This window comes from Mastomys coucha, unplaced genomic scaffold (genome assembly GCF_008632895.1).
Source record: "Mastomys coucha isolate ucsf_1 unplaced genomic scaffold, UCSF_Mcou_1 pScaffold17, whole genome shotgun sequence".
Taxonomy (NCBI): Eukaryota; Metazoa; Chordata; class Mammalia; order Rodentia; family Muridae; genus Mastomys; species Mastomys coucha.
Genome location: NW_022196899.1, coordinates 21,911,557 through 21,937,174, shown reverse-complemented (window position 1 = coordinate 21,937,174; position 25,618 = coordinate 21,911,557). Strand labels below are relative to the sequence as shown.

The window sequence follows — 25,618 nt, the reverse complement described above, 5'->3', positions numbered from 1 at the left end:
TAATATTTTATAAATTTTAAGGAATACAACAAAAAAGATATTGTAGGTATTGAAGGGGAGGTCTATGGTAGGTGCGGTGGTACAAAAGGGAAACAAGAATGTGATTCAATTCTATTTAATTAAAATATGTTTTTAAATGTTAAAAAAAGAAAATATCTAATAAAAAAATTTAAAATGGAGTCAATTAAATGTCCAATGGTCTTGTGTTCTATAACAAAGGGCTACTCCAACGTCTAACTCCTAATCCATGAAGCAGGAATAAAACTGCAGCAAGTTTATAGGGAAGTAAAAGTCACACTGAATCCCCAAAGAATCCAGGCTGTTGCCAAGAGAATAGGTTGCTCTCCATCACTTGACAGCAAGGCCCTATTGCTGAAGACAGCACCCATCCAACTCAGTGAACACGGACAGTGTGAGCGGTGCCCACGTAGACCCTGCATTCCTACCTTCTAGTGCCTTTGGTACGGGGAGGTACTCTGCAGGCTACCAACACCCATCCAACTCAGTGAACATGGAGAGTGTGAGCTGGTGCCCACGTAGACCCTGCATTCCTACCTTCTAGTGCCTTTGGTATGGGGAGGTACTCTGCAGGCTACCAACATAGAAACATAAACACAACCTAGCCACAAAACCATCGATCTACAATCTGTCCTGCCTGCCAAATTATGCCAGGGCAATGGTGGCTCAAAGCTTGTGGGACTCAGTGACCAATGTCTGATTTGACCTAATTCCCACTTCATGAGATGGAACCCTACCCAACACTGCTTGAGGAACCAAAACCTAGTGACTAGATAGGTTAGACAACTTGCATCAATATTACTTGTCCAAAGAAACAAATAATAAAATTAATCCTAATGAATGATATTCTGCTATACTCATAGATCAGACCATCCTTCAGCCACCATCGGAGAACCTTCATTATGCAACAGATGGGAACAAATACAGAGAACACACAGCCAGATATAGGGGTGTGTGTGTGTGTGTGTGTGTGTGTGTGTGTGTGAGAGAGAGAGAGAGAGAGAGAGAGAGAGAGAGCAACTGACCAACCTTGGATCCCTCAGCACTAAATGGGTTATATCCATCAAATCCTGCTCCACAGAGCTCCTCTTCCAGACACAGGGCGGATGCACATCTGAACTCACCGGCACTGTGACAGCATGCCCAAGACCCGCACAGGTTCAAACCAGATGGGATCTCAGTGCTGAGATGGGGAAGTGGTCAGGAGTCAGCATCTTTAACCAAAAAAGCTATGTTCAATTGACACCGTTTGCAAAGGAAAAATTGGTTTTCTCCAATGTATCTCACTGGATATAATAAGCCCGCTTAGGGACAGGCCCCAAGCCCAACAGTAGCTGGCCAACACAAAATGAAATCATTGGCATTCTGGAGAGTTTTTGTCTCATGGCCTCGTATCCCTTTGGATGTTTCTGTCCTACTGGTCTTTTGCGCATGTATTCTCCTGTATTATGTTTTCTGATTTTGTGTTTGTGTGTGTGCATGTGTGTGTTTGTGTGTATGTTTGTATGTATGTGTGTGTGTTTCTTGTCCTTTCTCTGTTAATTTTTTGTTTTTATTAAATTCTCTTGGTTGCTTGTTTGTTTTCTAAAGAGAGAGAAAGAAGGCATGGGGTTGGATGGGTTGTTCAGGTGAGGGGTCTGGGTGGTTGTTGGAAGAGGGGAAACCATGATTAGAATATATTACATGAAAAATTATATTCAACAACAACAAAGAAATATAAAATTCAAATTCATGAAATCTGAAGTCACATTGCCTTTAGTATCTTACTGTCTTTTTATTTCATATCCAAAATTTACATTTCTTTAAATAGTTACAAATGTCATTTTCAACCTGGAAATGTCATTAGATTTTTTTTTTCATACATAGGACAGTATTCTGTGTATGAGTAGGGCTACACGCCATGTCAAAAAGAAGGCTGGCATTTTTTAGTGTACTCAAAGTTGATGTATAATATGTAGGTTAAAGGTGGTTTTGTTTATTTACTTTATTAATACTGGAAATACATATTTTATAAATATATTCTAGTCATGTTTTTTTCTCCCTCCTCCTCCTCACCCATCCAACTCTATGCCCCTCCTCTTTCTCCAAAGGGGAAAACCAAAAAAGGCAAACAAACTAGAATTATGCAACAACAAAAACAAACAAACAAAAAAACCAAACCAGAAACAAAAACAAAAAGAATGCATAAGAAACACATCCATATGCAAACACCTTCATGGGAGTATGTGGAAGCTGATATCATTGTCATCAAGACAACACAAGTTTGAACTAAGCTCAAGGATGAAAGATCAGAGATGTCACTGATGAAGAGAAGGGGAAAGCATGACCTATGTCATGGGGAGTGAAGTCATTTTTCCGAAATCGTGGTTTTTAAGGCTCTTATGCAGATGGGGTATTGTGTATTGCTTCCCTAAAAGAACATCATACCATGGAAAAATGAAAATCTGTTTGCAAGAGACACAGAAATGATACTGTGCTCTCTGTATTAAGTACTTTACAAGTGAATAGATTGGATTCTCGGCCTCACTATATGAAAGGAAAGGTATTATTCACACCTAGAGTTGTAGCTCAGCAAGCATGAGCAATGGACCCAGTATATACTGAAATCTCTCAGCTAGATGTTGGTTTAGGTGAGACTGATTGTTCGTAAGGTTTTTCTCTTTCCATGGGGTCTCTCTTTCAGGCCTGGCGATGATATCATTCCCTCAATCACTGGCTCATCCAGTGGAAATGAGGGGCCCTGTATTCTCAAGGGTCCTAGGCCTGCAGTTCAACCGACAGCTATCAGTGTTAACGTGAGTGAACTTTTCTACCTGGGGAAACTCTGCCATTAACAATGTCCCCCTTTGGTTGTGGTTGTCATGAAAAGTAACTGCCATGATTTTGTGACCTGCAACTTGGATTTCAACCTTGACTACATTGTCTACTTTTTTTTGTGTGTTTTCCCTGTTCTCTTCTATTTGCACCTCTATTTTATTTTGTAAACGCCAGGCTCGGCATTGACAATCTGTCAGTGGGTACAGAACAGGACAGCACCCTCATCCTGTGTGTTACTTGAGAACTCTTTCCTATCAATAAGTTTTAAATGAGAAAAGACTTTTCATGGAGAGAAAAAAAATATGATTTAATTCAGTAAGAAAACAGCCAAAATACAGATGAGAAAATTAAATAACAAAGAACTCAATGCAAGAATGTGTGCAGACACCCTGACACACACAAGCCAACAGTCCAGGCTGCAGTGGTGGTAAGGGCAGGTGCTGGTATATGTGTGGAGTGGGTAGCTATGTTCCGTGTTTGTGCAAGCGGTACAAGGCCACAGCCACATCACAGGAACTAGCTCCAAAGGGAGAGGGAATAATGAAGACTGAGACATTTTTATCTTTTCCCTTTGAAAAGTTGCAACATGTACTTCATTGCAATGTTCTGCCTATTAAAGACATCTACTTGAACAATCCTATGAGAGAGGTCTCCTGGTGAGAGGACCTCACCAGGTCTCCACTGCAGGTGATCCTTAGCGGAGCAGGTTTTAGGTTTGGGATGGTTCCATATATGGATGTGCCCTCCCTGAATTCCTTTTCGTTTCTAACCAAAGCCTTCCCCTATTGTGAGTCTCATGTAGCTGTCACTTTATCAAGGGACATTTTCTACTGACCCAGCTAGTATCCTCTTGAATTTTCCCTCAATCTTTTGTCCACCTCTTAAAAGCGAGTTGAATCTTTGACTAAAGTTATTGCTTAAGAGTTAGTCTTCTGAGAGTGTTGAAATATTAAGATTCTGGATGATTGTGTCCCTGTCTCCCACTAAATATTGACACCAAATATAGCAATTCATTCTTTCTCTTATGGGTGAGTGGTCTCAGTGTTCAATTTCTGGAATGTGGCCCCATTGTCTTTCTGACATCTCATGTGGTCCCTAACTTTGAAATGAGGCTTATTATTCAGGATAAGGCTAGCAACACAGCCACTTAGATGAGCAAGCCAGGACTGAACACAAGGTAGTCACACAGACTGACTCACTCAAGTATGGCATGGAGCTCACAAGACAAGCTACAGTCCCACATACAAGTGCAAAATTCTAACGTAAACTCTAAACCATTCTTCATGTTTATCTAATGCTGCCTCATTCGGTCTGTGTTCACCAGGTCTAATTAAACACCATGTTTAAGGATGTAATATGTATCATGCACTGTACAACACATACCATTTTAGCCTTAACCCAAGCTTGGGACATCATATATCTGTTGAGTTTGTAAACGTTACTTAAGCTTTACAGTTTCAATTCTTTATTTGTCAAATGAAAATAATGACAAGATTCACTTGGGGGGGCTTCTTTGAGTTTTGAGGATTACAGTGGTAGTGTTTGGCTCAACGTAAGCACTCCATGTTAGCCATTTTACTTTGCTCTCGGCCATTGTGATTAATATATCATTAGTATATGTCATGCTACTAAATAGTGTATAGAGCATCTTCCCTTTGGGAGTAAAGAACCAAGCATATTTGGAACAGTATGTCTCCTTGACTTCACCAAACAATATACAGTGGATTTGTGTGTGTGTGTGTGTGTGTGTGTGTGTGTGTGTGTGTGTGTATGTGTGGGTGGTCATTTCAGCAAACATTTACTGAGCCCTTTGACAATGTATAAACCATTCTGGTGGCACTACTAGAGAAAGCCTCTACTATGGTCTTCCAAAAGAGAGAGGGCTGGTCACAGTCTGCACCTACCTGGTAGAGTCTACCAGGACTCTAGGAAGGTGGGCTTGTGGGATCCTTCCAGCAGGCAAAGCACCTAGCTCCCCCACTGTTCATATGCTCTGTGCTTTGCTTTGGGTCTGGTATTATTTTGGGAAAGAGGTTAAGACTCAATGGCTTCTAAACTCAGTTTTTAAAAAGATAAAACCTCTTTTAACTCATGCATACATTGTTTTTCCTTAGGACTATTTGATCAAAGTGGTGTATTGGGAAGAAAAAAAAAAACTTGAAGATCTTGTCATTGTATGTAATCCCTTCAGGATCTGGACCATATTTGTCTATCTTTAAGATGTATTTTTTATTTTTAAATTTTGTATGTGCATGTGTGCGTGTGCGTGTGCGTGTGTGTGTGTACAGGTGCTCTCATGGCCAGATCCCCTAGGCCTGGCATTACAGTCAGCTGTGAGCTGCCCAGCATGAATGCTGGCTTCCAAATGTGAGTTCTCTGCAGGAGCGGTATAGACCTCGAACCACTGAGCTATCAGGCCTCTGTTCACATTTATCTTGTATCCATCTCTTCTTGGTCTTTTTAAACATCAAAACTGAATGATACACAATTTCCAAAACATGCTTCCTCAGCCCTTGGCACACTTTGCATTCTTGGTTCCGAATACCTTTGCCTGTGGGATAGCTTGGGTTTAGCTTCAGATAACTGATCCATCAGAGAAGATGGATAACTTTATTTATGAATTTTATAAGAACTTTGTTTGCAGATATTTGGAAGGAGGTTATGCTTAGCATGCGGTCCTCTTCAGATGAATGATCATTTTTTTTCTCATTTTTAAATTTTTAGTACCTGTCTTAAAGGAGTAGGAATGTTTATTAAATACATCAGTGAGAAAATATTCACCCAGAATTATCAGTAAATATCCTTCTACTGTGTAGACCTACAGCTCTGAGGTTAAAAGTATGTGATTAAAAGGTGGTGTTAAATTGCATATCATCTTAATAACCATGGTACATTGAGCAAGCTACTCAATATGTCTAGGTTCTACATGCCTACAATGGGACAAATTAAAATAACTTGTTTTGTGAATAATTGAGGGAATCTAATATATATAATGTACATCAACTATATAAATATTAAATATATAAATATATATGCAAATGCACACATAGCATTTAAATAATTTAGGAAATTTTCCATCAGTGTTAGCTACCAATATCATTTATTTGGGGTTGGAAAATAAAAATGTAACATTTAAGAACCAAATAAGTTTGAACATACTATGATGCCAATGTGCACCATGACACATGACATGAACTATGATGCTTGGATGTAAATGGAATTCCCTTGTGTTATCTATCGAATCTCCTCCTGGCTTACTTCTCTCCTGGCTCTCGGATTCCCCTTTGAGGAATTACCTCCCCTACAGTATTTGCAGAGTCACATATCCAGCCCAGATGTGGCTGAAAACACCAGAGAGACTCTGTGGATCCAAGAAAGACCCTGGTCATCCATTCCAACACCTTTTTAATGGAGACTCACACTACTGAGGACATTAGAGCTGAAAGTAGAACTCATACCACACCAAGTATCTTTCTGGACCTTGCTGGGTTACGTGAGTGTGGTTTTTAAATAGACATTAGCTAGTAAATTCCCTTTTCAGCTTCCTTCAGTATGAATGGAGATGGCAATACAACTCAACATACCTTGATTAATGTAACCATGGCAAGCCAGCTTAGAAATTGCTATTATTTCATTATATACTAGATGGAGTTTAGGCTGTCACCATAAAGGCGTTAATTTGCACCAATGACTTAAATTCAAAAACAGGAACATTTATAATCAAAACTCTTGATCTCACAACTGGTGGCCAGAAGAAAGTAGATACAAAATCCCAGGAAGAGAAAGCTCTATCTTTGGTAGTGTGGCATCTCTCTCTCTTTTTGAAGAGTTACCTTTATCATTTTTAATGACATACATGCATGTGTGTCTTCATGTGGTTATGTGCATATGAGTATAGATACCCATGAAGGTCAGAGATGTAGGATGCCTCTGGAGCTGCTTATAAAGTGAGTACTGGGGACCAAACTCAGGTCTTCCTAAAGAGCACTATAGACTCTTAACTGCTGAGCAATCTCTCCAGCCCTAGTGCACCTCTTAAGAAACACACAAGAGAGGAAGAATCCAAGGGGGTTCTGCAGCTGAGGTGGGAATCTGCGTGCTTTTTGGATACCACAGAACTACTGAGGGTCCACGGGTGCAGACAGTACACAGCGAGAATAATCACTCTAGAGGGACTCTAAGGTCCTCTTGGGTAAGTTTGGAGTTTCAAATGCAGTAGCGAGGAAATTTTTACAAGGAATTGAAAACAGAGTTTTCATAATGATTGAGGCAACTTAAAAGGATTCTGAAGACCAAGATGGAGCATAAGCCATGATTCCGAAACCAATTTGGCAAATCTCGCAGTGTCACAGTGCTAAAACTGGAAGGACGTAAGCTCTGGATTTGGTCGTCTTTGTGACTGTTTTCTATAAAAGGAAAGATTCTAGGATAAAATCAAGAATGTGAAAATTAATTTCAAGCTTATGGCCTCATCAATTTTATTGCAATAAACTACAGTCACTTTGCAGCAGGTCACAGAACACAATCAACAAAGACGACCTTTGAGAACTCATTTCGGCTTTGAACAGAACAACCATAATGAGCCCAATTAAAATAATTGTTGAGAAGCGTTTGCACTGTATCCCATAACACACAAAGGACAACACCACAAAATTGAATCGATTGCTTTCTAAAGAGAACATCAGAGTTTAACAGAGGAAAAGCTGTTGCTGAAGGTGCTGGACAGGGACATGATGCAAAGCTCACTTGGATCCTGCCTCAGACAGCAGGACAGTAATAAACCTATTTCCTGCTGTACACCACATCTGCCTTTGTTGAGGGTCAGTGGTTAAATAAGAGTCAGTGCTGTGACCAAATCACAGAAATGCATCCTGGTCTTCTGAAATGTATTCCCCAAGAGAACAGAACTGACACCATAAAGTGCCTGGTTTATGTAATGGGCTGGCACTTTGAAACACAGAATGGTATTCTCTGTCTATTAGCCTTGGGGCAATTGAGAGAAAAGCTGTCAAATCGTTTTTCAAAGGACTTGCTTGCCAACAGAAACCCAGTTGAGAAGGGCTAGCTGGTATTCCTTCATGTGAACCTGCACATGCCAGGCTACATAACTAAGTAATAGTTTTTACTGCAAGCAAGGTGACCAGCACTGACTACTAAGAACAATTTTCAAACCTCACCTAGAAAGTCCAATACCAGGAGAGCAATATCCGCCATCCCTGATTCCCACCTTTACATCAATAAACAACTTCATGTAGTCCCATCTATGCTGTCAGTGGAACTCAGCTCTCGCTCTGCAGAGCCACAGAACGGAACTTGAGCCACAGGGTAGCCATCTTGGATCCCTCACAACCATTAGTGCCTAAGCTGCCAAGTGTATCTTATTATGCAGAAATATGACTCAACCCAAGGACGACTGAAAACTATGACTTCAGCAAAACTGCCAAACAAATTCTGATTTGTTTTGTAGTTGGGGCTTTGTAAAAAAAAGGCTTACATATTTATCATGAGCTTTTAAATAGAGGCTCATGCTAGAGTTTGATTTCTGTGTCATATCCTGCTAATTCACTATTTCACTCCTTTAATTCCGACTTATAGGAGCTGTATTTCTCTCTCTTCTGGTGATTTCTTACAAGTACACAGTGTGGGTAGATCATTTGCAACCTACACATCCTCCATCTTACTCCTTCTGGACCCCTTAGAACCTTTGCTTTTTCTTCTTTAAAAAAATAATTCAATTAATTCTTTAGAGCTTTATACAACATATTTCACCATTTCACCCCAGTCTCTCCCTTAACTCCTTCCAGATGCACTCCCATGTCCCCGTCTCCCACTTCTGTCTCTTCTTTTTAATTTGTGCTGTCTATAATATCTTGGGTGTGGGGGAATCTTCTGAAATGTGGCAGACCTACCAGGAGCCACACTCTTCAAGGAAGCTGACTCTCCCTTCCCCAAAAACCTTCAACTGTATATAGTTTCTTAGTCAGGGGTAGGGGCTCATGGACCCATTACACAGACCTGGATCCCAGCCAGGGGAATAGTACCACCCAGAGTGGGCAGGTATTTTTAGCTGAAGATACTGCTAGACATTCAAGAAGAAAAAGTCATTGGAAGGGACTTCTCTGTATTCTTCTTCCAGGAATAAAATCCATAGTTACACCAAACTATAATATGACCCTTGTAGGCAGGGAGGCTGAGAGTTAAAGTGACAGAACAAAAGGATATAACCATCCTCTGCTTCACCATACTGCTTTAAAACATCCTTAGTTTTAAAAATGTCTTAGTTTTAACTGTCTTAGATTCTGTCCTAGTTGCTGTGATAAATACTCTGACAAAAGCAAATTAAAGGAGAAGGAGTTCAGTGGAGGTCAAAGTTCAAGGGTCCTGGCCATCATGGCAGGAAGGTCAGGTGACAGGAGTTGGAAGGAGCCACCTTGCATCTATGATCAGGAAGTAGAGAGTGGGTTCATGCTGCTTCTCAGTTCTCTTGCTTCACTTATACAGAGCTGGATCCCAGCCAGGGGAATAGTACCACCCAGAGTGGGCAGGTCTTCTTATCTCAATTAATAAAATCAAGATAATCCCTGAAGGTATGCTCAGAGGCTTGTCTCTCCAGATACTCTAAATTTTTATCAGCTTCACAGTTAACACTAAGCATCATAATTGTAAACCTTTAGATTCTTTTTAACATGAAGGAAAAGGATGTCTATATCATACTTAATCCCCTGTTTCAAGTGGCAGAGCATAACTCTAATTTGAGTAATCCACATGCATCTCTTAGTCAGTGCCAGGAGACCTAACCAACTGACTGAGGTCAAATATTTGAGTTAGTTTGGAGCCACTGGAACTGAAATAATGTACTAAAGACCGTAAAATATGAAAACTCACAAAACTAGTAATAAACATTTTAGAGTATCATTCAACTGGTAATAAGTATACAGGAACAAGATTTTCCTTTTATTCATTAAACTGTAAAGTATAATTTAGAGAGAAATCTAGATCAATAACAAATAAGGGATGAATAAATAAGTTAATATAATGTGTGATATTTATGAAGATTAGCGAGGTGGTCTTTTGGAAAGCCTTATAACTTATACTTTACCAAATATAATAGATTCTGTCTAAAGGGTATGGCTTAATGGTTAATATGCCAGCAAACTGTATTTTTTTTTCAGTCTGTTTCTTAGTTATTGATATCTTTGCATGACTCATTGACTGGATGGCTGTTTATATTCAATATTTCACTTCTGGCCAAATGGAGACTTTGGTCTTTTAGCTTTTATGTGCAAGAGACAGATATCTTAGAAAAATTCCCAGGACAATAGAAAATTATTAACATATTTTTGATGTCCTGTGAATCCTTTAAAGTCTGATTTCCACTCTACAATCTTGAAAGGTTATTAAAATATTTTAAATTAGACCAAGCAAAAAGAAGCATTAGATTGTATTTAAAGTAGTGTCCAAAGGAATATTAGATGGCTTTGATCATCCAGGCAGAAATGTAGAGTTGCTCTCTAAGAAATAGGAATTTGCAGCTATGTGATTATTTGATCAAAACCCATTTGTCTTAGCAAATGTTCATGATAAATGTAGTATAAGGATTTTTCAGCTATCCCAGCTCTCCTCTACTTCAGTGTTGGGCAGCCCCTAAGGGAAACAGTTAAGACTCATCTCTTCTTTATAATCTCAGCATTATACTTCTAATGCCTTGGATTCCTGCTCTGGTTTCATATGCAAATATCCATGGCAATGTTTATGTAAATTATAGGCACACATTATCCAGTCTAAGAACCTAAGGCAGCGTGTAGTATTGGATTTAATTGGAGTGATTTATTGTTGGCCTGCTTGGTTGGCTGTTATAGATTCTTATTTCTTCACATGAATCACAAATGGAAAAGGACCTGGAATGTTTAGGAAGATTGCTTTTTTGTCAATTTTTTTTTTATTCTGTCACTCACTTCTTTGTTACAACTATATAGCTAATAAGATAACAGGATAAAAGTGCCTTACCCCTGTGACGTCCATAACTTTAATGGCAGCAAGCTGGCCCGTTTTGACATGACGACCCTGTAAGAAAAAAAATAATTTCAAAAGTTTTAGTTGTGGTGAACAATGTTAGTTTTCCAATCCAACCCCGCACTATTCAATGCCTTGATCAATGTTACAGTATGCCGTCAACCAGAAAGACAAAAAACACAGATAAACACATAGAAATTAGGATGTTTGAAGATCTAGTTCTAGTTAGTGTTTGATTTGCTTTTTAGAAATCTCTTCGATTCATTTTTATAGGGGTTCTCAAGTAGATGAAATGGAAGTGCTAGACAATTTGATTCTTTTTCTCTCAAAAGAAGCAGACAAGAGCTTATGAGAGAGGCAGACTCACACAGAAGTGGAGACCAGCCTGGGGGAAGGGGGTGAATAAATCTCAGAAAACAGGACCTAAAGAGGCTTTCTTCCAGCTCTTAAAATATTTTAAATTTTGGGTTGGGAGTGTGGCTTAGCAGTAGTGTAAATCCAGTATGCACAAGGTCTTAGGTTCAATCCCCACAACTGAAAAAAAAAAATAGCAAAATCAACTGGCTTGAGCTGCTGTCAGCTGAGCGCTGGTAAGCTCATGAAGCCAACACTTAGCGTGGGGACAGGGGATAGGAATGGTCACTTTCAACTCTTTCCTTCCCTAGGAGCACCTAAAAATGATGGAGGTGAGAGCTACTGGGCCTTAGCACACAGGGCTCTGGACTCGGCAGAGTTAAAGCAGTCAAGGCCACAGGAAGATACAGTGGTCACAGCACTATCTTGGTGTGCCCCAAATAGCTGTCAGAGTGATGGTGGCCAGAGGGATATTGTGATGCTGTCCTACTGTCTGCAGGGTGAGAGACCCACGCCTAGCCTTAAAGACTGTCAACCACATCTTAAACAATGCTGTTTTCCCAGTAAAGAATGGAGAGAAGGACACCTGTGGACAAACACAAGGGCCCAAGTTGATATCACCAAACTATGTTCCAGTTCTCTGAATGGTCCCCTTGGACTGGGCAAAGGCAGCCCTTGAGAGTGGGAAGCAGCACTCTCAAAGGGCTGGCCGGCCATCTTTGTGGAAACTGGCTTGGTAGAGGAGGCCCACTGGCTCTGACTTTGTGGTCTAAATGCTTGCAGTTCTCTATTGTTAGTGTGTGCCTGTCTCTGTGTGTGTGTGTGTGTGTGTGTGTGTGTGTGAGAGAGAGAGAGAGAGAGAGAGAGAGAGAGAGAAAGAGAAAGACAGAGAGAGAGACAGAGACAGAGTCACAGAGTCACAGAGACACAGAGAAAGACAGAGGGGGAGAGAGACAGAGACAGAGAGAGACAGACTACTGTTATCAGCCTGTGGACTGACCAGTCTTCTACATCTAGTGTGTCCTTTGCCTTCTTGATCCTGCAGTCTGTCTAGTTTTTTTCTACATTTAACTAAAGCATGACTTTGTCCTGGTCCGTCAGCCCTTACTTCTGTGCTACTATGGAACGTATCCCTGTTTGCATCACTGCATGATGCCCAAGTATCACCATCTGCCTTCCTGTCTCTTTTTCCTTTCTCTCCCCATTGGTATCATTTGCGGTACTGCCCCTGGAATCAACTCTTAATTGGAACTTCCTCTGGTCACCCAAGCTTAGACACACATTTTGAGTCCCTTTCTCCCCATGAAGGCCTGTGGGGTACTTCTGCCAAAATAGAATTGCAGACACAAGGTTTTTAACTCCCTTGGAAGCACAGGCTCTTCTTTGAGGGAATACTTTGTCTCAAGGATACCTCAATGTCTAATTAAAGAGTAGCAGCTGGCACAGAGCATAGCTATCCTACCTTGTGGTGCTGAGGCCAGAGAGCGGAGGAGAAAATCCATCCCTGTTAACTTTCACACAGAAGACACTGGCTAGCTCTTGGTTTGAAATCCATAGAAATAACTGCTATTTTAAAACTAAGGGTATATGATTGTGTGTGTGTGTGTGTGTGTGTGTGTGTCTTTTTTTTTTTTAAAGTGTTCTCTATGAATGTAGAAAATAAAAGAACACCTCTATGCTCCACGTTAAATCTCACTTTCAAGCTGAAAGAAGGGCTTTTGATGGTGCTGACACATGAATGATGCCACCCTGAGATAGCAGGTTAGGCTTAGAGGAAGTCCTGCAAACAGAACAATGAGTGCTTTGGCACAGGCCCCGGCAAAGGCATCCTCCTCAAGGTGGAGCAGGGAGGCTCCTGAGCTGTCAAACCTTGATGGTCAGGAAGGACCACAAAGGCTCAGGGAGGACCCTGCTCAGCAGGAGCTGCCTTGTACATCACCAGAGGATGTCAAAGTTGGTTACTATCTAGATTAAGGCAGACCTTCAGGGAATGGTTAGGAGTCAGCTGACTTCAAGATCGTTTAAAAACCTGAGGTACAGTTAGGATTGAGGAGGACACACGTGTACACACACACACACACACACACACACACACACACACACAGCGGGGCAGCAGGGTTTTCGGAGCTCACAGAAGCTGAAGGCTTCTGTGAGTCAGATACAGTCCACTCTCCTCCCTTCTCACTTCCTTCTGTGTCATTTGTTGTAAAGAAATACGCTCATTCTTCCTCCATATAAAATAATTCAACACCAGGGCAGAATGCGGCTTGCGCAAGCACACTTGGGCCCTTCCTTTGTCTGCTCCGTAAAATAAACGCAGGAGGAAAACAATCGCTCCTCAGAAATGGCTGCAGAGGCTTCACCTGTTTTCTAAGGAAAAGCATGAAAGCCACGGAGCTGCTTGCCCCAGGCTAGCCTGGAAGATGGCCCTTTCGTCTCTAGGTCACCCCCACACGTTTTCCAATGGAGCACCCCACAGCCTCAGCACCATCTCACACCCACCTCTCGCCCCCTTCTAGGCTCCCTCTCTTTTGAATTAGTCAGCTCCACTGAGGAAAGCTTCTTCAATGTTTTTAGTCGCCAATGAATGTGCTGCCTTTGTACTGCCACAGCATCCGGTGCTAACCCCTGCTGGGCCCAGCCAATGCTTGGATTTTTCTTTTCTTTTTTCAAATATACATTTCTAGAATAATGAAAACAAATCAAACCAAATCAAATCGAAGGGCTGAAAATGTGTTCCTCCATGGTAGAACACTTGCCCAGGATGTACAAGGCCCCAGGACCATACCAATCGCCAAAAAAAGCAGAAAAGATAAGAGTGTAGAGCACGTAGTCGTGGTTAGTGTTGTCTTGTGGATCAACTCTGGTTAAATCTATCTATATCCGTCCGTCTGTCTGTTTGTCCACCAGTCACTGGTGACACAGTCCATCTGGAGTAGTGATTCTCAACCTTTGCTATGACTCTAATACAGTTCCTCATGTTGTGGTGAAACATAAAATTATTTGGTTGCTACTTCATAACTAATTTTGCTACTGTTATGGATATATAACTCCTGGAAATATCTGATAGGTAGGATATCTAATATGGGACGCCCCCATGAAAAAGCTGTTTGATCCCCAAAAGGTTCCCAAGCCACATGTTGAGAATGGCTCATCTAGAGTCTCCAACACAGACTGAAGTCTCAGGAAGTGGTCAACTACATCATGTACACTCTCTAAGAACTGCCCTCATCTGAAGGAACTACCCCAGCTAGGGTCAAGCTCCCATCTGGAGACAATTGGAAGATGATGACAACTTGGACCTGGGTGGAAAGACACAGAAAGCTAAAGCTATAGGGCATGAGAAGAAACTAGGTACAGATTTTTTCTAAGCCTCCTATAGTGTATGATGGAGACGGATCTCAGCCAATATTTCCTAAATAACACATCAGATGAAGATTTGATATGTGAGACTGTGCTCCCATTCTTGGTACCACCGACATTCCACATCAGTCCCCTTTGGTCCCTCACATTTCTGTCTGGCCACAAACTAGATGAGAGGGAGAGGTTCCAGGCAGTGGTTGTAATTGCCTGGCTTGGCGAGAAGGTAAAATGAATTTAAGTGAAGCTCTTTTAAATTCTCCAGAGAGTGGATCTCAGGAAAATGATAGAGATCAGAGGAAAACAGAAGTGATCCATCCAGTTTTACCTCTGCCCTGTCACAATGAGGACAAGGATGTACTCCGTCTCTCACTCCCAGTTAGGATAAAGGCTTAGGTATGACACCTGCCAATCTCATCCTCAAGATGTCAGGGCATACTCAACAACACTATTGTCCTTAGGTAGAAAAATGCCTTGAGGGGGCTGTGGAGATGATTCTGTGGTTAAGAGCACTGGATGCTCTTACAGAGGATCATGGTTAATTCCCAGCACCCGCATGGTGGCTTACAATCCATCCATCACTCCTGTTCCAGGTGATCGATCTGATGCCTTCTTCTGACTCTCAAGGCCACTGTATGCACATGGTACATACATAGCCTCAAACATCCACACACATAGAAATAAACCGTAGAGAGCAAACACACTTTGAGGCAGAGAAGTATATAAGAGGATTCTATGGAAAGATTCCAAAGATCTTTAAAATCACAAATGTTCATGGAACATTCTGGTACAGTGTCTACTCCTAGGGTTTCTCCAGGTCAAAGACAACCACTGTTGCTTTGGTTGGCAAATGGCACTCGCTGGTGACTTCAGAGGCTTTGCTTAACAAACCTGCAGAAGAAAGATCTGACTCCTAATGATTCCCAGCCTATGGAATACTCCAAACAAGGTCCTATGCCAGAACTGTTCCCATGAGATTACCTCAGTACCATATACTGCCAATCCTCTGCCACAGCTTGCTTATAGATTACTCAGGGCTGGGCCCACACAAAAGCTAAGGCTTACTTAAAGACTCCAGGAGGGAACAAGAGACTCCCTCCCTTCTTTTTGTTGGAAAGTAGATGCCTCAATTTTTGTGTGGCTGCTTATAAATCAAAATGGATGCTTCTAGTAGTTGGTTTGGGTTTCTGCCCTGTGTGTGGTGGAGAGAGATATAAACCCTGGTGTCATCAGAGAAGTTGTTTTCTAAGCCATAGGACATGTGATTACGGAAAGGTGGATAACTCCTTAAGATACAGAAAGGGACTAACCTTGGCACAGTCTGTCAAAGGCAGAGTGGGAGCCTTTAGTGTTCAACAGCTTACAAGTGCACACATGAGCCATACAGAAATCACCAATCTCTCCTGAGATCCTAAGGATCTAATGCCATGGGTCTTAGGGTCAGTCCTCAGTTTGCCCAGGCTCTACACCCTAGAAGGGAAAGTTTCTCCTCGTCCATTTATCTTCTACCCCTGCCTAGCACAGCTTCTTGCAATAGGTGGCTCCCAAATCATGCTAATGAACATGAAGGTGCTAGGCTTGGTGAGCTGGGTGCTCTGCTTCTGAGCCAAGAAATCAGTCAACTGACCGGCTTAACCTGGGAGAAGCCTGGAGAAGCACTCTCTGGATAGCAGAGAGCTGGCATGGCAAGGATCTGTCACAGGAAGGGAGAACCATGTGGTCTGAGGAGGCAGTGGACTGTGACAGGGATTCCTACATAAGGGTTTGTCTCTGGTTTGCTTCTCCATGTTAACCAATAGATTGGGGGAGCCCTTGAGCAAGGCCAATCCCTGCAGCTCATCTGTTCATGATCAGCACTGGAGAGAGAGGGGGGAAGGGGAGGGGAAGGGGAGGGAGAGAGAGAGTGGGAGAGAGAGAGAGAGAGAGAAAGAGAGAGAGAGAGAGGGAGGAAGGGAGGGAAGGAAGGAGGGGGAGAGGGAGAGGGAGAAAAAGTGGGAGAGAGAGAGAGTAGGAGGGAGAGAGAGAGGGAGAGGGAGAAAAAGAGAGAGAGGGAGAGGGAGAGGGGGGAGGGAGAGAGAAGGAGGGAAGGAAGGAGCGGGAGAGAAAGAGAAAGAGAGAGAGAGAGAGAGAGAGAGAGAGAGAGAGAGAGAGATGCTTTCATGATGTCTTCTCCTGTGGCCCTGCTTAGATTTGCCATTTACACCCAACACTGGCCCCTACAGGCTGAGGTTTACCACCTAGTGGATGAGATAGGGGGTGCTGGCTGTGACCGTGAGGCATAGGGCAGGGGGGGTCTAAGGAGGACAAATAATAGTCACAAAGACAGTGCTGAGCTTCAGAAGGAAACTGTCCACCTCCAGAATGTCTCAGTCACCCCCAGGTATCAGCAGCAGCAGCAGCAGAGTCAGTGAGAACAGGCCCGTGCACTCAGAGCTGTCTGTCAGACAGCAAAAGGCCCATAGTGTTCCCAACCCAGGAGCGCAAATGGGGACCCATTTGACTCTTTTGTGGCTGCTGCTGAAAGTAAGCCTCTCCCACAGTGTCCTCAAACCTCCAGAAGTTTTCATTAAAACAAAGGAAATGTCAGTCGGGAAAGCGCCGGAATATAATTAGGGCCCACCAAATCTAAAGTAATTCAGAGGGGGGAAAAAGACAGTAATGAAAGGGGAGCTCTCCGGTCCTTACTGAATCTCTGCTGTACGGCTGACACAAAAATCAATTTCAACAGGCTTTAGCTGAACCTGAGCAGGAACCAGGGTGACAGACGAAATTTAGTGAGCAATTTGCCGGAGTCATAATGATTCCTGAGCAAGGGGGCCAGGGCTACAGTGAGGGCTCTTATCAGATGTCTCCTCTGTGAGAGCACGTGCGCATCATTATATGGCGTATATGCTATCTAGGGGGGACGGACTTTAAAGTAGCGTATGTTTTATCCTAATAAATGCCTGCACATTAGACTGTACCTCAGACAATGGTGGCTTCCAGCGAGGCAATTTTGCTCCCTGGGGACATGTGACAGTGTCTAGACTTCCGATTGCTATGACTATCTGTCAGTGCTGGCATCTTGTGAGTAGGGGCAAGGCATGCTGCTAAGCATTTCATATTTAAAAGATATTCTCCTTTGTCAAACACACAATTATTGAGCCCTCAAATGTCAGTGGAACCGAAGGATGAGTCTGGTCCTTAGAGTTTGACATTTAACGGATGCCCAGTATGTGCAGAACCCCCAGTTACAAAGATGACTGGACGAGGCCTTACCTGGGGAATCTCATGGGTGATGGTCAGGAAGAGGACAGACAGGTGGCATTGTTCTGTCTTTGCTTAGTAGTACCTCACGAATGATTTTAGAATGTGTTTTACTGTTTGCATTACAATTTCCACACAGGTTTATATCATATGTTGAGTATATTCCCTGTACCCTCCCTTTTCTTGGCTCTCCTTATTCCCATCAAAACTCCAACGATGATCTTCACAAAAATAGAAAAATAAATTAATATGGAGTAACAAAAGAGCCTATCTTGCCAAAGCAGCCGGGCCTAAGCAGAAAGCATAACGCTGACATTACCATCATTCCTGGCTTCAAGTTATACTACAAAGTTAGTAACAAAAGCAGCATGGCTCTGGGACAAAGTCAGGCACTAGAGCAGTGGGCTAGAAGACACGAGTTTCTGAAATGAGGCCAGTGCTTTTCAACCAAACATCTGTGGTCTGTAAGACATAGGCAATACTAATTCCCAATGATGTGGCCTCTGAGGCCATGCTCCTGTCTTTCGTGCGCAATAGGCCAGTTAACAAGGTCTTCACTGTCTCCTTTAAGACATGGATAATGTAGTGGTGAGGACTCCACAGGCTGGTGGTGCTTGGACACCGTGAGACAACTGATGCTTAGGATACCAATTTTGGAAAGTATGTTCCTTTGTGCTAGCTTGTTTCGTGTCAACTTGACACAAGCTGGAGGCCTCTGGGAAGAGGGGATCTCAACTGAGAAAAATGCCCCAGATTCGTCTATGGGTAAGTTTGTGGGTAACGTTCTTGATCGATGATGGATATGGGCAGGCCCAGCGCACTGTGTGTGGTGCCAACCCTCGCTGCCTCCCATGCCACATGAGCTACATGCTTTCTAAGCATTGACCTTCATACCATTGGAGGTATGCATTAGGAGAGCAAAGGAAAAAAAAATAGAAAGAAAAAAAAAGCTATTGTAAAAGTTTCTGTTATGAATTAAAGGCATTCTTTCAGAGTGAGAGATCACAACAATCTGACAGCAGGCACACCTGTCCCTGGGGAGTAAGTCACTGGGAACAAGGACTCAAGTGCCTCATTGATGTGTGCTCCCTAGAAGACAGTATTTCTGGAAATAGATTTGCCTGAAATCTTGGGGCAAGGAACAGAAGTGAAATATGAGGCCCCCTGAGAGTCCCTTTTAGTAAGTAAGTTATGCCCAAGCTCTAGGCCAGCCTGAATGAGTAGACAGCTGACAAGGTAGTAAATGTACTAACGGACAGCTAAATTTAGCTGCAATATGACTCCCCTGCTAGGAAGCATCCTCTCCAGGAGGACGAGGTTTCCCTGACTACAATGAAATTCTTCTTTTGCTCACACTTTCATCCTACAGTTCGCTGACAAGTCAGGGATGCTAAGAACTGGGGGGAGAGCCTGCTGCTGGCTGGCTCTCTGACCACCCTGTCTTCTCACACAGGCCAGGAGACAGTCCCAGTTCTGTAGTGAAGCTTTGCAGGTCATCCAAGGCAGAAGGGTGGTTAAGAGGAGGGATGGAGGGATAGGAGGTGTTCACGGGTGATCTGGGAGGGTCTGGAGTAACTTTTGGTTAGGGGTCCCTTATCCATAAAACAGATAGAATTGGGTTACTAGTTTGCAGTAAAGATTAAATTAATGTAGAGAGACAGTTGGTGGTGTGCCTCGCTAAGTGACAGGGATATTCTAGCTCTTTTGGTGTGTTATGGGAACTATTCATAACCTCTGTCCTGCTGTCCCCGTCCTTGCCACACTGCAAACCTAGTTCCCCCATCCTCCTCAAATGTGCCAGAGGGACTTTACCTCTCTTCCTTCTACTGGGTCTGCTTGGCGCTGCCTTTCCGTCTACATCCTGGGCTCCGGTGTCACCATGAGTCTTCCCCTAGACACCATAGGGAACTTTCCCCCCGCCCCCATTCTTAACAATATTTTCCCTCGTCTTAGGGTCACTTTGTGCAATATACATTGTACTTCCCTTATTAACTATATAAGGCATCTTTCATTCTCTAATGGATGTGTCTGGAGAGCAGGGATTTCTCTAGATTTTGATCATGACTACATCTTCAACAAGTCATCAGTGCCTGCAATATGGCCACTCAATAACCCATATGCGCTCTCTCTCTCTCTCTCTCTCTCTCTCTCTCTCTCTCTCACACACACACACACACACACACATACACACCATAGAATCTCCTTTTAAAGGCACAGCAATGGAGATAAAAGAAGCAGAGTCATCACAGAAGAGCACTAAGGCTTTCAAAGGAGGAAACTTTCAGCTTGACTGTGCATCAAAGTAGCGAAGCAGGAAAGCATTGCGTTCCTCTTTATTCTCTTCACTCCTCTGAAGCTTAAAGAACACAATAAAGGCTTCATAATTAACATATATTTTCTATCCGGGACGATTCATTTCTGTAAATATATAATTATTTCATTGAAATGTTAGCAACATAGATATTGAAAAGTTATGGACTACTGAAAAGTTAAAAAGCATAGAAGCAAAGGTGGCCACACCCCCAAATTACATTCCTCCTGGCAGCCGCTGACATTTAAGCCTCACAGGTAGCAATTAGGGATGAGACTGCTTTTAGAACCAGAGAGAACATTTGACAACCTTTTCCTTCCTTTCATTTTCCCCAAAGGAAATAAGAGATAGTTTATTTCCAGTCAAACATGAGTGACCATAGCCCAGGAGAACAGATTCAGGTTACCTACAGTCATGGATCCTAACGTGGAAGCGTGCCCATCAACAGTTTATGGTCAGGAAACGATAAAATGTCATTAATCAATGCACTTGAAAATATAGTGGGAGGCAGGTAACAGAGAGGTGGGAAAACTGCTGTAGGCGGCCCTTTCTTGACACAGTGTAAAAAGATGGAGCTAGCAAATGCTTAAGCCTTTCAGGCCACAGTCAGCAAGGTCACCCACATGGAAACATGAGGAATCCTTTCCTCCCTGCCTCCCCTCTGTGCTTGCAATCCCATTGCTGAAGAGGAGACAGAAGATCACAGCAGGCTGGCCACCAGCCTAGCAGAGTGGGTGTGTCCCAGGTTCCAGTGATGGACCCTGTCTCAAAAACTCAAGGTGGATAGCTCCTAAGGTGTGGCTTGTGGCTCTACACATGTGTACACACACCAAAGCACCTAACACACAGGTACACAGTCACACGTTCACACATAGATAAGAAAACCAATGTTTATTTAAGTAATAGAACTGTACTGGCTTTTAAGTATCAAATTGGATCAGCTACCATTCCTAATCTGCCCAAACAACAGTAGCAACAAAAACAGCAACAGCAACACCAGCAGCAGCAACAACAGCAAAAACAACAGCAACAGCAGCAGCAGCAACAACACCACCAGCAGCAGCAACAACAGCAACAACAGCAAAAACAGCAAAAACAACAGCAACACCAGCAGCAGCAACAAAAACAGCACAACAACAGCAACAACAACAACAGCAACAAAAACAGCAACAACACCAGCAGCAGCAACAACAACAGCACAACAACAGCAACAACAACAGCAACAAAACCAGCAACAACACCAGCAGCAGCAACAACAGCAACAACAGCAACAACAGCAAAAACAACAGCAACACCAGCAGCAGCAACAACAGCAACAACAGCAAAAACAACAGCAACATCAGCAGCAGCAACAACACCAGCAACAACACCAGCAGCAGCAACACCAGCAGCAGCAACAACAACAGCACAACAACAGCAACAACAGCAACAGCAACAAAAACAGCAACAACACCAGCAGCAGCAACAACAGCAAAAACAACAACATCAGCAGCACCAACAACAGCAAAAACAGCAACAACACCAGCAGCAACAACAACAGCAAAAACAGCAACAACACCAGTAGCAGCAACAACACCAAAAACAGCAACAACACCAGCAGCAGAAACAACATCATCATCAATAACAACAACAACAAAAACAACAGCAAAAAACCTGTGTTAGATACCACAAACTGGATAGAAATTTAATGCTAATAATAATAATAATGTATCGCCCATCAATGGACATTCAACAACTACAGTTATGAATACTATGAAATACTTAGCAACTGATACACAATGCTTTTAAAGGCTGGAGCATTCTTTTCAAAAAACAGAATATTGCTACTGTTATGATTTTAAAAGCTTTTTTTGAGGAGAAAATAATTCAGAAAACAAACTGGGAAGGCATTAAAAATCCTTGGGAGATAAATAGACAGGAGCCAGAGGAATGAGGATACATACATTCCTTTCAGAATTTTGATCTTATCAATTTTCCAATAAAGCTCTAGGCAAGTCCTTTTAACTTTTATGAAGAAGGGAAACAGAAATGTTTGTTATGCTTCTTTCCCTTACAAGATTCAAGTCCAACAGGAAGACCAGATCAAGCAAGTTTCTATGACCCATCTTACTGAGTCAATATTTCAACAACGTAATGAATTCCTATGTCATTGTCTAAGCCTGACAATCCCTTTACAGGAAGGGCTTCACAACATATTGTAGATACCCATAATGCTGGCAATATACTGAACCCCCATCTTAAAATAAAAATAATAAAAAGGGTCTGGGACTGTGGCTTCAGGGTAGATTGTTGGTCTGCCATGTGCAAGGTCCTGGGTTCCATCTGTTATATGGTGGATGGAAGAGGGAGAGGAAGAGAAAAAATAGCTTGTGTTTTGTCTTAAAAATGAACTATTATTGCCACACTCTATTCATTAGACTGTATATTTTCTAAAACAAACAAAAAAATCAACTGAATTGTAACAGGATGTCATGCTGGCTCTATCATGGGACTTTATTTTGAACAAAAATCTTAATATTATTATAAGATTATTTTTAAAATGAGCAAGGAAGATACTTGAAAAGGCTTGTTTAAACTTTGCAATGACTGAATACTTTGCATTTAATTGTGTAGATAATAACTTATAAATAATTTCTTTCCATATTGCTAATACTTGCAGATATTCATAAGAAATATAGCCTTGGGAAGAGTTAACTGGGATCGAAGGATCTCTCCTTGGGTCCTCTACTTGCACTGTGCCCAAAGGTGCATCCTGGGCAGGGACTGGAGCTCAATAAAAGACTTTATTTAGAATTTACAACACTGCACTCACATAATAACATAGTTAACACAAATACCGCAGCCTACATCAAAGTAGGAGGATGTAGGGAAGGAAGGTCCTGGGAAGCTGAGTTGAAATGATTGCTGGTAAAACCCGGGATGGGCTGAGTAAAAACATGCAACAGGCATCAAATCTATGAATGTTGGTGGAATAGGTGGCCCCACTTATGTAAAAAGAAAAGGTATAATAGATTTAAAACAGAATTTTAAAAGTTTAATATGCTTATGTAAATTTCTGACCAGTGGTTTACTAAGCCTCAGAATCAGCAAGGAAGGCTGGGAAACCTTCTCAAAGGTATTTTTACAACAAATAAATCTAACCCTCAACGTATGGGTGTTTAGTACTATACTGGTTTAGAGTGTAAGATAAGAAAGAGATCGGCTCTTTAAAAATCTCTGTATTGATTCTTACAGTCTCGAATTGCCTTCCCTTTGGATCCTCTCACCTGTTTCAGATCACCTGCTACTCCATTCAACAGGCACTCACTAATCAATAAACCCCTACACGAGCGCAAACATGAATAACTGTGAGTTCTTGCCTCCATGGGAGTAAAAGTCCGGGATCTCATTCCCCATAGGTTTTAAGTACCATGAATATTATACGTGGCAGTGATGTCTTGACAGAAATGGTAAGGAAGGGGAGAGCTCTGGAGTCTATACAGAGAAGAACTGGAAGCATAGAAGGCAAAGACAAAGGAAATCTGAACTGTGCAGATTCAGGTGGAGTGAGAACAGAGAGCAGAGAGAGAGAGAGAGAGAGAGAGAGAGAGAGAGAGAGAGACAGAGAGACAGAGAGACAGAGAGACAGAGAGACAGAGAGACAGAGAGACAGAGAGACAGAGAGAGAGAGAGACAGAGAGACAGAGAAATGTCAAGGGAGAAAAAAGGAAGAACAGAGGAAGGAAGGAAGGAAGGGAGGGAGGGAGGGAGGAAAGAAGGGTTGGGAGGAAGGGAAGAAGGAAGGAAGGAAGGGAGGGAGGGAGGGACAGAGGGAGGGAGGGAGGGAAGAAGGAAGAAAGAAGGAAGGAAGGAAGGCAGGCAGGCAGGCTTTAGGAAAGAGGCAGACAAAGCCAGGATGGTCTCTTCTGTCACACCCTCTGAGCAGCACTAAGTCTCATCCCAAACTTCCCAAGTCCAACAAACCGGTGAATCTGTGAGGTTACCATGGAAACAACGATGGCCCACTAACTATAATAAAGGAGATGATGCCACTGAAGACTTGAAGAGTTAAAAAATATATATATATGAATAAATAACATGCTCCCTGAATGCCTTCTTCAAAACAAGATGGATTCTAATTACTGCAGATAAACAGGAGGGTGGGAGTAATGAACTGGGCAGTAGTCACAGATGAATCTAAGATTGATTTAATAGCTGACACATACCATACCAGGCACTGTTCAATGTACTTCACATACACCAACCCACCATAGAAAACTCTGAAGTAGCTTGTGTTGCTGATGTCCTTATTCTACAGACAGGGACATAGGCACACAGATCTTAACTGGCTGCTCTAAATTTCACTGACCATGAAGAGACTCTCACAAATGTTTGTCTTACTCGAGTTCCCATACTGCTTCATGTAGGAACCCTCCCTCCAGGCGCTTTTCTCTGACTGAAAACGCTTCACATACCTAGCATTAATCTTTCTAATACTAGTTTCTCCATCAAAAGGTTAGGTTTATAGTTGTGACAAGTGAGGTTTAGGATATAGATTTGCAAGTTGAGAACATGATGTTATGGTGGACAGTGTTCCAGAGTTCTAGAGCCTTGGAACTGGACTGACCAACTCAGATAGGGGACAATGATATAATAGAGGACTTTTTATTTAGCTTCAAGTGATCAGAAAAACTAACTCTTTAAAGGGCAAGGAAGGCTGTAGATGCCCCTGAGTAAGACACTGGCCAATATACCAGGGAAGGGTTTGAGTCTGTGCAAGTCCATGAGATCAACACACAGCATAGAGAGCAGAGAGGAGTAAAGATGGAGAAGGCTGACAAAGGCTTCCAGGCTCTCAGAGCTTCAGACTGTCCCCATAGGCTCACGGTGTTTGAACATTTGCTTTCCCGCTGATACCACTGCTCTGGGAGGCTATGGAACCTTGAAAAGATGGGGGCTTGCCAATGTGGATGTCTGTGTGAGCAGTTCTTGAGGTTTTATATACTTGCTCCACTTCCTGTCTGTCCTCTGCTTCCTGACTGCTGATACTCTGTGACCGCCCGTCTCACCGCTCTGTCACCATGCCTTTCTTAACACAACAGGGTCCCATTAAACTACGAGCCCAAAGAAGTCCAATCTCTTTCAGGTTGCTCCTTGTCAGGCATTTGATCACAGAAACAAGAAAAGTCACTCATACAGATGCTAAGGAATGCATATTGAGCCCTTAAGATAGGAGTCTGGCTCAGTTTGGATCTCAGAAAGATCTACCGGTTACCACCATCTTTATCCCTTTGCTTTTTTTAAAAAAAGATTCCGTCTCTGTGCACAGTACAATGAAAGCAGAGACAGAGGATGCGAGAGGAGCTTTGTAGTCAAGTGTTTAAGAGAACAGGAGAGGCAGCTGCACAGGTAAGGGCAGGTGGATGCTTAGTGTTGAGTTGGAGCTATGCAGCTAAAATGCAGAGCAAGCCATACGTCTGGATTGTGCTTCAGTAAGGGTCTGTGAGGGAGATGATATGG

At 42.5% G+C, this 25,618-nt stretch overlaps 1 protein-coding gene across 4 annotated transcripts in view; it reads right to left on the bottom strand.

Annotated features, from left to right (window-relative positions):
- The window catches only part of Tnik (TRAF2 and NCK interacting kinase), a 416,591-nt gene that overhangs the window by 160,361 nt on the left and 230,612 nt on the right, over positions 1-25,618 (bottom strand). For all 4 annotated transcript variants that reach the window (XM_031376481.1, XM_031376482.1, XM_031376484.1 and 1 more), the window contains exon 3: positions 10,843-10,899. In XM_031376481.1, coding sequence (XP_031232341.1) covers positions 10,843-10,899 — 57 coding nt within the window. The remainder of the gene's footprint in view (positions 1-10,842; positions 10,900-25,618) is intronic.